General features: G+C 30.7%; 2 protein-coding genes across 11 annotated transcripts in view; one reads left to right on the top strand and one right to left on the bottom strand.

Moving 5' to 3' along the window:
- LOC108745348 (glycerol kinase) overlaps positions 1-13962 on the bottom strand; it is a 45549-nt gene extending 31587 nt beyond the window's left edge. Inside the window, exons 1-2 of one of the 4 annotated variants that reach the window (XM_018481458.1) lie at positions 13875-13962; positions 2873-3238 (exon numbers count right to left, since the gene is read on the bottom strand). In XM_018481458.1, the coding sequence (XP_018336960.1) occupies positions 2873-3068 (196 nt within the window). In that variant the 5' untranslated portion in view covers positions 3069-3238; positions 13875-13962. Of the gene's footprint in view, positions 1-2872; positions 3379-10787; positions 10806-11000; positions 11550-13874 lie in introns of those variants that run through there. The other 3 variants (XM_018481457.1, XM_018481459.1, XM_018481460.1) reach the window with 3 other exon arrangements.
- On the top strand, positions 13524-16184 carry LOC108745353. Of its 7 annotated transcripts, XM_018481471.1 has the most exons (8): positions 13524-13747; positions 14444-14491; positions 14749-14838; positions 14923-15091; positions 15150-15285; positions 15368-15487; positions 15846-15922; positions 16023-16184. In XM_018481471.1, the coding sequence occupies exons 4-8, from the start codon at positions 15021-15023 to the stop codon at positions 16087-16089; spliced, it is 471 nt and encodes a 156-aa protein (XP_018336973.1). In that variant the 5' UTR covers positions 13524-13747; positions 14444-14491; positions 14749-14838; positions 14923-15020; the 3' UTR covers positions 16090-16184. The 7 variants fall into 7 exon arrangements, with proteins under 7 accessions (XP_018336973.1, XP_018336974.1, XP_018336972.1 ...); XM_018481472.1 differs by lacking the exon at positions 14444-14491; XM_018481470.1 differs by lacking the exons at positions 13524-13747; positions 14444-14491 and adding an exon at positions 14109-14413.
- The last annotated feature ends 2270 nt before the right edge of the window (positions 16185-18454 follow it).

Here is an 18454-nt window from a genome sequence, read left to right as displayed (position 1 = left end):
AATTATTAGTATATTTTAATATACACTAATTTATTTTGACATATACATACTTAATAATAAAATTGTTAGTTTGGCTTAGATGGGATTACATAAATTGAGTTCTTTTATTAAAGTTCAAAAGGACAAATTATAATATATTCTTTTTTACATTCTAATGTAATATATAAAATTAATTGTTCGAATTGTAACGCTTCATATTGGGCTAAACGAAAAGATTATTAAAAATTAGAGTATCAGAACATCGTAATCACACATCAACAGACATACCAATCAACGTTTGGTTATTACGAAACATAGATTGGAATATACATAATCATAATTTTGATTGGAATGTCAAGATTTTAGATGAACAAAAGAATTATAATAAGCGTTTAATCTCAGAGTCTATTTACATTAAGAAAGAAAAGAATGGTTTGAATTTACAAGAGATCACTGAAATATTCTTTATATCATAAGTTATTTTAAGAAAAACGATTTTTCCAAGTTTTATAATTAATGCGCATACTTTGTCAGTATAACTGTTTGACTTTCTGTCTCCTTTTATTTATTGTATTATTTTTCCCCACTTAGTAAAGATAATTTCGTTTTGACCTCTCACATTCTTGAAATGTCTTACTGTACGCACGTTTCTAATTTATCTGACCATTGTCAATATGTAATGTAAGTTTATCCAGTTCTTTAATAAATTTTTTTTATATTAGTATTTTAAGTTTTTTATTATATTTCATATTATTATATATTGCAGATAATGTTAATTGTTTGAGTATTCAGTTAAATACGACAGACAACTTTTATATCTTATCTATTGACGAAATATTAAGCGATTATTAAACGTTTTAACTTGTACAATTAAATTGTTTCAAAAACTACATTGAAGATGACCGAATAATAAGGGTTGAAACGTTTGTAATTATTTTATTTCTGAATATATGGTATTCTTACACACCAACAACCTGTGCTGGCTCACATTGGCTTTCTACTTTCCTACGATTTATTCTTTGGAGCCTTCAATCAAGCTTGAGATTTTATAAATAATGTAGTTATAAAGAAATATATATATATAATGCATTTAATAAAAATATAAAATTTCAAAATGAAATTTCAAAATAGCTTCAAACAACGATATGGCCAGTATCAAATGTGTTTCGAGCACATCTTTAAAGGAAGGACGCCGGTGAGTAATAGAAACGAAATGTGAAATCAAAACTACCCCTAGTAAAGTTGCACAAAAGTTTCAGCAACACTGCTGCAACATTACATGTTGCAGCAATATTGCAGAGATTTTGCAACAATATTGCTGCAAATTCTGTGTTGTATAGGAAAAAAGCCCGATAGGCTTCACAAAATTGGGGATAACCCAAACCTAAACAAGACAAACACGTTTCGATTCACGCTCGTTGTGAACTAACTTCTAAGTACGAAAGTGTAAAGTGCAAGTATTAAGAACTTATCCACACTACTTTTATCGGACATTTTGAAGGCATGGCTAGACTCTGTTTTTCTGCGGATTCTATGCCTACTGAGACTGTATTGATGTTATCATAGTAATCAATGTCGGATCTGTCATATTATGTTAGTCACAATCCACAAGTTAATGAATAATTAACAGATGAATGGCAAAATGTTCCTAATTATTTTATTCGTACTTATTACGTTCATAATCTCAGATGTCAGCGTATAAGTGAGAATGCGAATTTTTCATTTAATTCACACGAAATTGCAACATTAAAAATTCGAATCGAATTCCGTGAATGTCAACAGCTACATCATTCTATCCTTATCTACATTGGATTCTCATCAACCCGACGAGACGTATAAAGTCTAGAATATCGTACAGCGCATCACTTATAGCATACACATGTCTGATTAACTTTACATTTTATAAATCGACACGCATCTCTTTGTGATCCTCACACTCTCAAAAATATCGATATGCATTCAACACCGTGCAGTGTCTATCAGTATAGAATTCTCACCGTATTAGTGTCATGGGATTTCAATAAGCCATTACCTATAAGTTTAAGGGTAGGCTTGAAATGTTTTGTCATATGACAAATGTAATACTAGGCTTAAGCTGTAAGAAATTACGAATCATAGACGATTATTCTTTTCGTAATCGACTGTGATTAGTTAATTTCTTATGAAATTTAAGACTTAAAGCTTAGGTATGGCTTATTATTATAGAAAACCCATTAAGGCAAAAGCATAAATTCTTGTGTGGCATAAGAAAACAACCAATCAGTCTTTTATTTCGTGGAAAGAAAGAAAATAAAGGATCTTGATTGATTAATTTGCTTTTGCATTATATATGTTATGCAAAATACTGTGCTTATTGAGTCCGGATATCTATCTAGGAAATTTAAAGAAGTGCTCTTAATATTAACACCACCATGATATGATTTAAAACCCCTGATGTTTACCAATACCATGATAGATTTTAAAATTTGTAGTGTTAAATCCTCATCATGTTGATGTTAATATTGAAAATAATACGAAATATTATACATATAACCGATAAACACCGCATGTGTAAAATCCACACCGATATTTTTAAGAGTGAATGAACGTCGCCGATTGTCATTTCAAAATCGAAAATGATGATTTCGAGATTACTTTCGAAGAATAAGATTCTCAGTTGAGAAAGAGGAGGGAGAAAGGAAGAGGAGATGGGAGTGGGACGGGGTGAGGTGGGAGGAGAGGGAGAGGGAGAAGGGTCAAACAATAGTTGATTTATTTTCGAGCAATAAAATAAAAGTAATATGATTTCGTATCGTCAATGTGTGATATTTAAATCGAAACCTAAATGTCTATCGGCACGAATTCGATTTATCGCTCTCTGAGCACCGCACAATTTATATATAGTCACACTCACCTGCGTTTTTGTACGAGTAGAATTTGAAGATACTCGTCCTCCGACCGGTCTCCGACTGTTCCATCTCCAACGACGTAACCGAATCCTCGAGAGAATCAAATCCTTCTGGCGTGCCCCGCTCGCTTGTGATTGCTGTATCCTCTGTATCTTCGTTAGTGTCCACTTCCGAATTTTCGTTTGCATCCTTCCTCTCCATGAATCACCATGAATCCTCTTTTTTCTTCCGGATATCAGTGTGATAACGATAACTCGTAAGTCAAGATGCGATGTTCACCAATCAGCCTCTCTCTCTCTCTCTCTCGTCGTTATTATTGCCGTTGTAACAACTTTATGATTGAATGACGTTTTTAAGAACAATCTCGTTTCCTACAATCGTGAAAAAACAAACGATTGTATATTCTCAAACTAACTCGAACGTTACGTATACCTAAGCGCGCCGTGCTTGTTTGCCAGAATGCACAGAAGTTATCGGCAACTTGCCCAGGATAATTTCGTCTCTAATATAATTATTGTGTTGTTTTATTTTGATTTTTAAATTTTTATGTATTTGACCTACGTAAGATGCATTACAGTCCTTACATTCGATTTTGTATATAATATTCTTTTTTTCCATCTGTGGAAGATTCTTGTGTACCTTAATAAATCTATTAAGTTTGTTAATACTAAAAAATGAAATTTTGTGATCTATTCTTTCTATCTATTAACAATGTTTCTGAATTTGTTTAAAAAACTTTATACATAAAGTATGAACCATTTTATATTGTTTCTTTCATTCTTTTTGTCATGCTGCATCTGGAATATCTTATTTAACAATAAATTAATCCTATTTCTTATGTTCTTAAAAATAAAATCTAATGGAAAGTCATTTTGATGTAAAATAATAATAAATTAAATTCTTTCCATGGAAGTCCCGATGCGAAAGTAGAAATGCTTTATCAACTAAGCCAGATATTACACCTCTTTTTTGTGAAATGGGGTGTTGAGACCAAAAATTTAAAATTCTCCCCGAATAAGTAGGTTTTTGATACCAATCAAACTGTAAGACATTCTTTTTAATCGTTTTGATGGAATCCAAGAAATTTATGCCCCCTATTTCAAAAGTGAATTGTAATCTTGGATAAAAATTATTGAAAGTATGTGAAACATTATAAATACGTTTAGATGGAACCGCCATAACGATATCGTTCACATATCTAAAAAGCGGAATGTGAAAGTCAAAGGCACTTAACACCTCACTCTTTAAGTCCTGCATCATTAAATCCGTTAATACAGATGACAGAGAGGTCCTATCGTTTATAAAATCGATGGTCAAATCTAAAATAAGTAAACTCCAAAATCATTCAAACCGCTTCTAGAAATTCATCTTCCGAAATTGTGCAATCCTCTAAGATGAAGTTCCATCTTTTTGAAATAAATTGAATCACTAATTCTATAAGAATGTTCATAAATTAGACTATAGTCTTTGTCAATGTGTATAGGTGATAATTTTTTAACCAATTCAAAACTGTTATTTATGTGACTAAACCTTTTGGGAACTTTACTAATAATTTGTTTGTATAGATATGTAGCTAATGCGTAAAACGGACTGCCTATTGATGAATGATTCTGAGTGGACAATCAACTTTATATACCTTGGGAAGACCATAGGCATAGGGTAACGCCATCATTGCATCTGAATTTTTTGTAAGAATCTTTTATAATGTATTTTAGATTTTTCTATCTTGTAATCAAACTTTTGAGGCTACTAATCATTTTTTTAGTCGAGTCTTTCAAAATCGTGACATAGATGTTTTCATCATTTAACATTTTATTCATTTTTTTAATGTACATATCTTTGTTGAGAGCTACTGACATATTACCCTTATCTGCTTTCGTGATAATCAAATTTTGATTGTTCTTTAAAAATTGTCGCATTTTATTCTTTAACTTTATGAGTATATTATTTACTTGTTTATTAAAATATGAATATGAGAAGGAAAATAAGTTAATTATATGAGCTCCACTATTCCTAAAAGCTTTCTGAAATGGAATCTGTAATTTACGTACACTATTTTCCCAGTTTTTAATGAATTCAAACACTAAATTTCTTTTTTATAGGAAGAGAAAAATTTTCATCTAGTTGTAGTGAGCATTGAACTTGCTTAGGAATTGTAATTGAAGACAGATTTATAAATCATTTCTCTCTTAAATTTGTTAAAGATGAAAACGGATAATTATTATTAAATTGTGATGGTTTTATACAAATTTTATTATCACCTAAAGCTTTATCTAAAATATATGTTAAAGTTTGACATGTCAGTTTCTCTCTTATTGTTACTATTATTATTATGGTTCCAAAAATATTGTATTCCCTGAATATTATTGTTCAGGAATGCATCCTTATCATTTTTAATTCTCATCTTGCCGATTTTTTATCTTGCCGAATATTTTGTATTTTTTTCTTATAAATTCTTTTAATAATCTATTGCTTTGTGTTGAAAAAAATTTATTACATAAAATCAGAGGTAAATTATGGGTGATTGTGCGTACAAAATGAAAAATCCTATTTTGAACAAAAATCCTTGATTTAAAGGCGCCAAGTTCTAATTTTAGTAGTTTTTTTCAAACAACTTTTTTGATATATTAAATTGTGTAATTGATCTACTTTGATTTAATTATAATAATATGAAATTTAATAACATTCTTCAAATATAATGGAATGATGTCATGTCGCATACAAAATTTAACGAATTTGATTTTGAGTTGAACGTTGTCAAATAATCTGCGGTATTTAATCCAATTCTTCAAAATTCTAATATAATATAAACCATAAACTATAAGAATAAATTTAAAAAACGAATCATTGTGTGACGCATTATAGTTTCAGTCGATGTATTCCAAACGATAAAAAAACAAGAACAAATAATTAAACTAAAGACTCTTGTAATTTATAAAGAAAACAATAAAATTAATAAGAAAAAATTCACAGAAAATTAAAAGTTAATTTTAATTTAATTTAATTTTAATTTGTATCATTAACATCAAGAATTTAATTTTTATCATTAACATCTTATGTAAAAATGACTTTCCGTTAGATTTTATTTTTAAGAAGTAATAGGATTAATTTATTGTTAAATAAGACATTTCAAACGCAGAATAAGACAAAAAGAATGAAAGAAACAATATAAAATGATTCACCCTGTATACAAAGTTTTTCTAACAAATTCAGAAACATTGTTAATTGAATAGATCACAAAATTCTTTTCGTTCTATAGTATTAACAAACTTAATAGATTTATTAAAGTATACAAGGATCCTCTTCTACAGATGGAAAAAAAAGAACGTTGTATACAAAATCGAATGTAAGGACTGTGATGCATCTTATGTAGGTCAGACACGTAGAAATTTAAAAACCAGAATAAAAGAACATAATAGCCATATCAGATGGAATAAATCTTCTAAATCTGCTATTACTGACCACAAATTGCATCACGGTCATGAATTTGATTGAGACAACGTAGATATTCTGGATATCGAAAATTTGTATTATAAACGCTTGATTTTTGAAATGCTTTTTATCAAAGTCCTGAAGAACGGTTTAAAAATAGACACTGAAGGTCTAGATCAGACATATGCGAATATTTTAGACAAATTCACAAACAATAATTTGACCTATTAGCTTCTTTCCAACACAGTTGGGAACATATATTTTTGTCATTACTTATGTCATTGCAATTCATTAAAATCTATTACTTACTTGATACAGATATTCCTTATGAAATTAAACACTGAGGAGACCTTCACTCAATCAAATGATGGGCTTACATGTGTTGTTTTGTGGAAGCTGTTACATCTCGATAAAATTCTCTCTTTCCTTATTATAAATATATGATTTATAGCTTATATTTATCTTATCTCTAGTTTAGTATTTTGGTTTTGATATTTTGTCCCTATTTTATCTTTATTTCGAAATTTTACCTTTTATATATTCTAAAATTCTTTTATTTAAACATTCAACAGATAGCTCACGTTTGTATACCCTTAAGTGTCATATAAATAAAGAATATCTATTCTACAATCTTTCCTTTTCTTTTGAAGACCCTTTTTCTAAAATAATAATTAAACAATAGCATATATGCCTAATAATTAAGTAGTATTATATATTAAGTAGTATTATATATTAAGATCTTCCCGAATGTGAGGATAAATATCTTTATTTTTTTTCTTTTTTCCTTTCTTTTCTTTTTTTTTTCCCCCATAAAATTAAAATTATTAATTTAAAATTTAGAATATATTATTACTTCGCCTCGCATAAGAATGTTAATTAAGAAAATCAAATTTTGATTCTTAACATAAAACCTAGATTTGTAGTGTCGAGAGTAGAGCTTACGCGGAGCCTTGCTATCTTATCTTAAGAAAACAAGTATAGGCCCTGCCAAATCTTGAAGAGTGTTGACTAATCCTGGGAAGATACCCCACACTCTTTGCCAGAATATAACAGGATTACAAAAGGTCAATTATTCAGTAGAAAAATATAATAATCTCGGAATAGAGTCTGTCACGACAATCGCCTTCGCGACTAGGAACTATATTCGCACTCCCCTCATATAAGTTATCTTACATATAATATATAATTATTATTTATTTCTTTTTAATAAACGACAGTATTAACTTATTGGATCAATTTCAATTTCATTAAAGGCTAGTCCGCGTGAGCTCCCATATAACCTTCGTAACCCTTGCGAGGCCCGAATCTAAATTTCTCCTACAAATTATTATCCATTCTTGTGATTATTTTCAATCATCGCACAGCCTGATCTCCGATCCCTGGGTAAATTGCTTAAATGCATTGACCTAAAAAACGGAGAAATCTCAATTTCTATCACATCATTACGTAACAAAGCACAGATTCATAAATTGACTGTGAATGCTTAATAATATTTAAGATTTATGAAGATTTATTTTTTATCGTTGAGGATGATCCCAAAAACGACCGAAACGTTCGGAAACATTATATTATGATTGATTACATTATATGAATGTTTAATTAATTATTAATGCGTTTGAATTTTGTACGCACCAATTACCGCGTTGACTCTAAATTGTCTGTGAATTTTTTCTTATGAATTTTATTGTTTTAGTTATACTAAATTACAAAAGTCTTTAATTCAGCTATTTATTGTTTTTTTATCATTTAAAATAATATAGGCGTAATTCATTTGGTCGCATAAAAAACGCATAAATACGTTTATTTAAAAAAAAAATACAATCGTAAAACTTTTTACAAAAAAAATATCATAAAACTATCATCTTTGAATTGGACGTTAAAAGAATAGAATTTAGAAATTTTTTGCAAAATAGATAGTCGATCTTCGCTTCCTCAGTTCATTTCTTTAGTGACACAAACAAGCAATACCGACCCGATTTTTTTTTTGTGGTTTTAAACCTGTACGCACGTGGTTTTCGAACTGAACGTGAGTACTGGAGAGAGACATATGATGCTGAACAGAGACATCGTATAAAGCGAAGAGAGAGGCCGCATATATGCGTTCGTAGTTTTTCCTGAGAAGCATCAGACTACCCGAGAGTGTTCTCTATGGTCCGGTCTTATATATGAATTGCATCATACCCGAGTGCTTGCGAGAAACATCATATTGACAGACGCATCCTCTCAATTCAATTTCGGTCCCCGAAATCTTTAAGATTAAAATCAGCAATAAATTCTAAATTATAATTGTTGTACATATTGGTTATTGAAATCGTTTTAACATAATTTTTGTAATTATTTAGCTGAATATTCGCTATAGAGTACAAGGTGATAACCGCCTAGCGGCTAAAATCCTAAACTAAAATGCATCGTGCAATGTGCATTTAACGGTGGCGTTGCACGCCCTTCGTGGCGCGGATGTTCAAAACTGCGCGCGAAAAAGATCCTCTGCTGTGATCGAGATCTCGATACAAAAATTAGAGATTCAAGTGAAATTAACGAATACATAGGAAAAAAAGTATGCAAATTAAACTGAGAATATTAAACGCTATTATCGTAATTATTTTTATCTTTTATATATACATCTTTTATATATATGAATAAATAAGCGCAACACAACCAAAAGCCGTAAGACTAATTTTTCCATGAGCCTGAAGTGCACTGGTTTATCTAAAACGAGATGAAAAATGTTGTCTGCAGCAGAAAAATTACAAAATTTAATATAGGATCTGGCATAAGGATATGTACTGGAATTCATTCAGAATGATTTCCAATTAGAATTATTCGATTATTCCTCAGATTTCTATTGTTTTCTAGGAAAAATGAAATAATTCCGACCGCAATCTATTCTAAATAATTTCATAATACGTAAGTATGTACAAATTTAAGGCTAGGGTATCTATTATTCATTCTCTAGATTTCTATTATGTTTTCTGTAAAAACGGAATAATTCTGATCGGAATTCATTCCAATATATTCCATGATAGGTGCCCTGACCAACTATTCTTCATACTTTTTATAAAATGAAACTTTCTGTTTCACCAAACTTTAAATATATCTACTTCACTTTAAGTACGAGATACATTAGTTCATTTATTAAAGAATGCAATGTTGTTGACAAAATGCTGGCAGAAATATAATAAAGTTTATCAACAAAATGCGATTGGCAAGAAATCAAACAGATATCGATGTATTTATTGCATAATTTACGTATATTGACGGCAGGTATATGCAGAGCGCAATCTGTGTTCGATATATTCCGCTCGCTCGGCGGATAGATTTCTACCGCCAGTACATTATCATTATGTCAGACTCTGTCGGCAATATGCAAAATAAATATGAATACAGTTAACTAATTTGCTAACAATTTCTGATCAAATTTAATATCAATCTATTGACATACTGTGGATTATTCGACATGAAAATTCTACAATGCAAAGAAAATATTATGCATCGTTTATTTACCGATGTATTTTTTTTAATAAAATAAGGATAGAGAAAAGAATTTAATTAATAAATAAACAAAAACAAAATATTAATCTCAAAGGTATATTCTGTGAAAATACAGACGTGCTTTATTAGTGTAAATAGCAATTGATTAATTCTTTCAAACCTGATTTTATTAAAACTATTTTTAGTTTTTTTATTTATTTAGTTAAACAATTTTTTTTTAATTCAATTCAAGAGCATTTTAATTAATAAGTAATTCATACTAAACAATTAACTTTATCAACATTATGACTATTTTTCCAACATATACATTACTATGTATCTGATCTCAAATGATGTCGATAGAATTAAATAATTTTGACGTTTTAAAATTTGTTGTATATTACAATGAACATAGAATTTGAAGAATAATATCATAATTCACTTCGTTTTCTTTTCAAATATTAATAGACAATTCTCTTTCGTTATAAACAAAATCAGAAAAGAACAGATAATCGAACATCAGTTAACTACATTGAGTCAACTAATACTCGTAAAACCGGTTTGCCGGAATTCCCGGAATTTTCTTTTATTAGCTTTGATAGGCATTATACATTTATTTGATTTTCTTTTATCTCAGCAAACGTAGATAGAGGATTCCAAAAGAATCACAATAAAATCACTCACGATACATCGAGAGAAACAGAGAATCATTTCGAAAAAATTTCATGGAGATAGTGCAGCAAGTGCCATAAGACATAACTGGGAATTGATAATGTATCTCGAAATGACGCGAAAATTATAAGTGAACACATCACTAGAATATTTAAAATTTTATTGATCAACACCTAGTAAATCTGTTCACTTTTAAGGCCGCAGCACAGACTTTTGCATAACGCATAACGCATAGTGCACAAGCGAATCAAATAATCAGAATCTTTTCTTTCCTCCCATTCTATGAAAAAGAATTTCGATTGATTCCTTTATCATTTTCATCTCGTTTTAAGATACACAATTGACCTTCTGTGGTCGCGAGCCATGTGGAAATACGAAGTTTTGTTACGTCATTCCCGAACAAAGCTCACTGCCTCGCCACGCGCCGATGTAATCACGTGGAGACGCTTCCGAGTTGCTCCGAGCGAAACGACGAAGCTAATGCGGAGAGGCGCGAGAAACAACTGAAGGAGAAAAAGGCAAAAAGAGCCGAGGGGTGTTAAAGTAAGGATTACTTACTGTTGCAGGTGCCGCGATCGAATTGCAAACCGTCAACAGGTCTGTTCTTTTTTACTGAACTTTTGCACTAGTTCAGCTTTCTTCCTTTTCTTCCAGTAAGAAAGAAGAGGAAGAAAGATGAACTGGTGCAAAAGTTCAGCCAAAAAGAACAGGCCTAATGTTCCATTGAGATCGCCTTCGCAATGAGAGCGATTGCACGGCCGGTTGATATCCCGACGATATGCGCTCGCATATACCTCGGACGAGCGATGCTTGTCATTCACCGATCGATGACGATAAATAAACGCGAGCGAGAAATCGACAACATGCGACGACAGAAAATCACAACTGATCACCAATCACTATGTTATCACTCGCACGCACACCTTTCTGCCCCATGGCGGAAGGGATAACGTGTGTCGTATATGCAGTTAGACATTATCTCTCTCTACATCTCCGCCCTCTCTATCTATAGATGTTCATAGAGTCAAGAGGTTTGTCGCGTTGCATACTCCAACATGCTCCTACTTCCTCCAACCGTAGCTTCTATTCACTCAAACGCGTTCGTTAGGGGCTAGTCTCACTAACGCCAGTTAACTTAAGCGACTGTTGACTGACCAATTGCGTTTGCTGTTTAGTAGAATTGACCAATTGTGATTGACAGTTAATCATGATTAAACTTGATTGTCGTTGGTGAAACCGATCCTAGGGCGATTAGAGTTGATTAGGGCTGCCGCAAAATTCCGCAACAGTGACCGTAAGACATAAACTTAACGATGAGTCAATCAGGATATTGCTTTAGGTCTACATAATCTAATGGAAATGAAAATAACAGTAAACTTCCATAACCTCGCAATAAGGCGAATTTCAACCGATTGAAACTCGCCTTATGAATAAGTTTATTGTTATTTTTATTTCCAGTTTTATTTAGAGTACATAGATCTAAAGCAGTATCCTGATTGACTCATTGGCTTAAGTTTACGTTTTAAGGTTACTGTTACAGAAATTTTGTCTGCGACAGCCTTAATGCGTGATCTACAATGGGCAGTAGTAGTAGTGGATTAAGAAGTAGTCGTAGAAATCGATCAACGGTAGTTAATTATCCTTTTCACATTCGACTATGATTTGTTGATTTCTACTCCTTAATCCATTACTGCTATTGTCCATTGTAGACGACGCATAAGAGTTAAGGGTCCTCTACATAGAAATCGTAGATGGTCGTGGAGTCTTAAGTCGTAGGAAACTGATCAATTCTAATCGAGTATTCTCCTTATATTTGATTGTGATTAGTTGATTCCCTACGACTTAAGACTTCACAACCATCTACGACTTTTATGCAGAGGACCCTTAATGCGGGATCTACAATAGACGTCGTAGCGGTCTTAAGTCATAGAAAATTGATCAATCATAGTCAAATATTCTTCTCATATTCTACTGATTGGTTAATTTTCTATGACTTAAGACTCCACTGAGGACTACATTAGAACTTCACATAGGGGTTCCGCACAATAAAAAGAACAAAGAACAGAGAATAAGAATTTCAACTTATCAGAAATGTCATCATGTATTGTGGATTACACAGTTTCTGATAAATTGAAATTCTTATTTTTTGTTCTCTATTCCTTGTTCCTTTTATTGTGCGGAGCCCCTAATAGTATCATTCCATTTTCTTTCGCGTGCGTACAAATGAGGAGCAAAAATGAGCTTGTACTTCGTTAAAATACATAAATACGTTGGCGTCGCGCTCATCTACACTAACGTATGTATGTATTACACCGAAGTTTATTTTTACTCCTCATTGTACATTTTCAGATTTACTCAGTGGCCTAAAAGCGTACGTATTATTTCGGTATCATTGGTCTAGTTTCCACCGAGGGTTTAAACCGGATCAGAATATAAGAACCAACTAACTACAGTCGAATATTTCCCTGTTACAGTCGAACGACAGGGGAATGCTCGACTGTAGTTGGTTCTTACATTCTGATCCAATTTAAACCCTCGGTGGAAACTAGGCCAGTGATACCGAAATAATACGCTTTTCTATTGTGCGTGTATAATCGCAGCAGGCTGATTGTATATCTTGAGACCTAAAATTTATAAAAATGAGCTCTCATTTGATTGACTAACTTTCACCATAGTGAAAATGCGACATTTTTCATGTGACATTGTTCGACAAGAATTTTAGAGGTTTGTTCGCGTCGCACGCTCCACATGTCCAACACGCTCCAATACGTTCGTGTCACCGGAACTAATATAGCGACTAGATGTCGCGTCGCGAAAAAGATTAAGAGCACGGTCCATTTGCCTTACCTTAGAAGATACCTTTGGGGCATTTACGCACGCATGCGTAATGATTGAAAACGTTACTGTATCGAAAAAAGTATTTCAAATTCATTTTGTATAAAACGCATTTAATAAATAAGTTAATAATAAGGTAATAATATTTTTGATATAAATATAAAAATATAATATAACTTTTATATTTATTAAAACGCATTTATTTTGTATAAAAACGCTTTTCAACTAACATACGAAGTAACAAAATATCCGAAATGAGACAAATGTCCGATCCGTTCAAGTAGTCTCACGGATTAGGTTAAGTGACAGGCTCACTTGGCCTAAATCTGTTCGTGTCATTGTGTACATGAATCAACATGAATGCAATACTCCAACCTTCCCAATGCTGCTCTCCAACCCAATGCTGTACCATCACCTTACCTGTAATCCAAGTGCTCTCTGGATTAATTTGGAGCATGCGACGCGAACAAGTAAAAGTCTCGATGAGTCTACTGACGTGTTATTGCGTCATTATTTTTGGAAAGTGTGACCGGCTTCAAACGCGCAATTGAGTTTATGTTACTTTTAGACTTTCGCATATTGTTTTTTGTTACTCACCGGATAAGCGGCATTTAAGATTCTAGCTGTATCGACTCGGTGTTAGAGTCGGCGTCCGGCATTCTAACGCGAAGAACACGCGAATAAACAGATGTCGAATTCAAGTCTCAAGTCGAGGTCAAAGTCTCGCTACAAATGTTTTGAAGCATTTGATGGACCAATTAGAAGAAAGAATTTCACAAACTGACCAATTAAAAAACACTCAAAGCGTTTGTAGCATCACGTTGACCGTATCCTCAATCAAATTGTGCCGAATCGTGTCGAATTTGCGGAAATTTTCCATCGTATTGGTATAGTATACCTAAAATTTATGTTAATCGACACTATAACCAATACGATGCTAATTTCTGCAAGTTCGACACAAGTTCAGCACAATTGCCGTAATAAGTGTTATAAATAATGGACTTTATTGCTATATTATTGCTGATGGAAGAAGAACGAAATAGAAATAGACGTCGAAAAAACAATTTAAATATAATAAGGAGAAATTTAAGAAATTCGTTTGATATTCGGGATAACACATTTCTCAAATTATATGTGTATGTAAAAAAAATTATATTTTATTTTAGATTACAATTAGGCTATACATATATGTTTGCAATGGATACGAATAAAATGTAAGGAATATAAATATGTAGTATGTCTTATTTGTGTATTCATTGTGCGTTACGTTTAACCTCTTTTATTTCGTTCATATTTAATAATTATTCCTGTTTTTAATAATTTTTTTTTTATGGTGAATAGGATCTTATTCAATATATATAATCAGCATATTATATGTAAAATTTGTTCATAAAAATTTGTTATATAATGTTATTGTGTGTATTCTAAAAAATATATATATTGTACATTATGCAATATTTACATGTTTCAGATTATCTAAAGTAGCAACTATACAATTGAAGAATTAACAAATTTTATGTCAGTTCCGCAAAGAAGAACAGCAATTCCTCAACATTTACAAGTAAATTATTACTTTTTTATTTTTTTTTCTCTTTTTTAATTGTTATGATTTTATTATAGATATTTATAACACTTTATTTCTTAGCATCTGTTCCTATCAAGAAAGAAAGAAACGTAGGACAGGATTTTCTATCATGCATGAGTCAACTTCCATCTCCGTTTCTATTCATATAACTGTATTAAATGTTATGGGACATTGGATTCAATTTCCAACAACAGATAGAAGGAAACAATAAATTAAACAAGGTACACAGGTAATATATGTAAAGTTTGATCAAAATTTCTACAAACTAATTTGATTCTTTATATCAGATTTTTTGAAAATACTAGATTTCCAGGAGTAATTGGCGCTGTAGACAGGACTCACATTGCAATCTTTTCACCACAAACTGAACGAGAACACCTTTTCATTAATAGGAAACAATATCATTCATTGAATGTGATGATTGTAAGTATAAAAATAATCAGTGCTGTAAGAGATACAGTTTTAATAGTGCATAATTTGTACATATGTTCTATTCTCTTTGTAGGTTTATTCCTATAATAACAAAATATTAGCAGTAAATGCAATGCATGGTGAAAGAACGCATGACGCCATAGTTTTTCATTCTTCGTGTTTGTTCCATTATTTGAAAGACAACAGGAAGCAGGTAAAAGAGGATCATGGCTTATAGATATAGCTAATGATTACATATGTTGTTCACACTATATTAATATTATGTTTACATTATGTTTCTATTCATCAATTCGTAATTTTAACTTCCGTAATATTTCAAATACTATATAAATATTTTCTCTATATTGAAATGATTGATAACATGACACAACTTCGCAGGCATTTGGCCATTTGAGCCAATTGATTCTTATATTGTTTTAGTATTTTTTTTAGGAGATTCTGCCTATCCGCTTATGCCTTATCTTTTAAAATCATTCATAAACGCACATAAATTCTGGGCTCTCCAGAGTTCAGATACACAGAATAGTTTACAAAAGTGCGATCTTTTGCAGAAAGAAGTACAGGTATTTAGAAAGGCCGATAACGATGCTTGCAAAAAGAGAGGGCATTGCATTATCAATCGGAATTCGCAAGTATTAAATTTAATTTTTGTATTTGTAATATAAAAAAACCTTATTAAAAAATGTAATGTTCTTTAGTATTTATTATAATACTTTTTTCTTTTCTAGCTCATATTGTAAATGCATATTGCGTTCTACACAATATTGCTATAAAATGGAGAATTCCAGAAAATGAAATTTATTTAACTGAGATAGATGAACAAATACCAATACAATATAATGACATTGACATAAATAATTGGAAAAGATGACGGGCAGTAGGAGTCAAGCGCAGAAGATGTCGCGCGCAAATAATATATCTATGAAGTGTAAAACTTCTTTATTCACTAAAACGCGCTTACATGTTTCGGCTCACTTTTGAGCCCTCATCAAAAACAACAAAAATTTAACATACATAAACTGTGAATAAAAATTATCCTATCATGGTGAGCACCCTTACCTCGAGAATTTAAACGCCAAAAAGAGTGAAATAAAACGAAAAAAAAAAGAAAGATGAACGAAAAAAAGAAATAATGGAAATATCGAAATAGAAAATATGAAAAACTAATTTATCAAAAATCTTTAAGATTATAATTAATCATCTCGAAAATAAGGACGCTCACCCTGATCACAAATCACAAACTGTATCGCAAACATTACTATAAATCATTCAAAAACCGGTTCTCAATATTTTAGCCAGTCAGTATCAGACACAGTGAGTCACTTTCAGTTTTAGCTAGTATTATTGAAGCTTACAAATGAAAAATTTCGCATTGAGACGTTAATCAATTACGGACATAAATAATGTTGGATAAATACGACGGAATGTTGTTCGATAGTATTTTGAATAGACAAGGTTGCGTTTCCTTTCATTTTTTAATATTTTCATAATTAGCACATAAAAAGTTCAATTAACTTCTGAAAGATTCTTATGCACGTCAATAATTGATAAATAGCTAGAAATTTGTTTTTAAAGATAATAAAAGTTAAAACTTGTATATTTTTATCTTAGAATTTACATTTAAAAAAAACTTATTTTATATTATTTATTTACTCATAAATTATGTTACTTTAATACTACAAAATAAAAAATTTTACACTATTTTATTTAAATATTAAAAATTAAAAAAATTAATTTAACAAAATATTCAAATATCATAATCACATTAAATTAACATTTCGATATCTCAAACATTATAAACATTTTTACGTTCCAGATGCGAATGTCTCGAGCTACACAATTGTGCAAGATTATATTTTTTAACATATTTACAAGAGACTAAATGAAGTATTCATGCTGAAAAGATTCTCATAAGAAGAATCCTGTGTCTTTACAGGCTCACAAAAGAATATTAAGAATCACGGATTGGAAAATTAGAAAAATCTGTCAGAATTAAGTTTAAGCGATAACGATATAAAAATGATAGAGATTATTTTTATTGTTACTGAAGAGATAAGTTGTAAGGCTTAAATATAGTCTTTTCTTTTTTATTATTATCCAAATTAACAAGTGATACAAGAAACGAGGATGTATATCCTATTTTTCTTCGTTAAAATGTAAATGTTAACTCTCTATATAATTTGTTTCTCCATATTTATTATGCATTTAGTGACAGCAAGAAATATATAATAACAATGTAAGCACTTGTGATTTATTTTCATGCATATTAATTATAAGTCGTAATGCTTGATAGAAAAGATGTATGTTATGACATTCAGAGATGTATTGCTGCGACTTGTAATGATTATCGTACAAATGGATAAACATTAACGAATGGACGCGGAAGAATTTATTATTTTTATGTAGAATTATTAACACTTGTCCAGCAATTCTCAAACAGCCTATAATTTAAATATCGCAGTGGAGGGATTAAATGGCATACAATAGCGAAACGCTCAAATAACGTGTAAATAAGATATAATTACATAAAGTGATACATTTTTTAGTGGAACAGTATAATATTACGAAGAATAATATTAAATTTTGCTAGTGGCACGATTTATTGTTGTATGCAAACAAGCAACAATTTACAGAGTTATCACTAATATATATTTAAAGTATGTTAATTTTTTTATTAATCATATATTTCTCGTATTCTATAAAATAAAATCATTTTGATGATAGTGTTGTTCACACAGAGTAAAAGTTATAATTTGTATCATCACAAGTTTAAACATGTGCTACATGAATTACACATACATATGTATATATAGCTTTGGCCAAAATATTAGGTACTTAAATATGTTGAGCTAGAACTTTACATTTTTGCACTTGAAAAAAGAAACCAAACAAACATGAATTGATTATACTTAGTAATTTAAAAATTTATAGTATATATAAAGGAACAATATGATATATCATAGAATACATATATCTTTAGTAACTTTTGCATAATACATATCTTTATTTATTTAAGATCTATTGTCAAGTATTGTCTTATTAATTCTTTATAGTTAATATAAGATCATTCGTAATTGCTGTAGAATTTCTTTAAGAACAATTCATTCTTCTTTTTTTAATCTTTTTTTAATTTATTTTTTTTCTGTTTTAATTCTAAAAT

Source organism: Trachymyrmex septentrionalis, unplaced genomic scaffold (assembly GCF_001594115.1).
Source record: "Trachymyrmex septentrionalis isolate Tsep2-gDNA-1 unplaced genomic scaffold, Tsep1.0 scaffold138, whole genome shotgun sequence".
Taxonomy (NCBI): domain Eukaryota; kingdom Metazoa; phylum Arthropoda; class Insecta; order Hymenoptera; family Formicidae; genus Trachymyrmex; species Trachymyrmex septentrionalis.
Note: the sequence above shows the minus strand (reverse complement) of the source record. Positions and strands in the feature narration are given on the sequence as shown.

Excerpts from the sequence above, each read along its gene's own strand:
- LOC108745353 (XM_018481472.1), top strand. The coding sequence starts at position 15,021 with ATGTTATGGGACATTGGATTCAATTTCCAACAACAGATAGAAGGAAAC. Across the intron at positions 15,286-15,367 it reads ATTCATTGAATGTGATGATT|GTTTATTCCTATAATAACAA; the intron begins GTAAGTATAAAA and ends TTCTCTTTGTAG. Across the intron at positions 15,488-15,845 it reads TGAAAGACAACAGGAAGCAG|AAAGAAGTACAGGTATTTAG; the intron begins GTAAAAGAGGAT and ends GATCTTTTGCAG.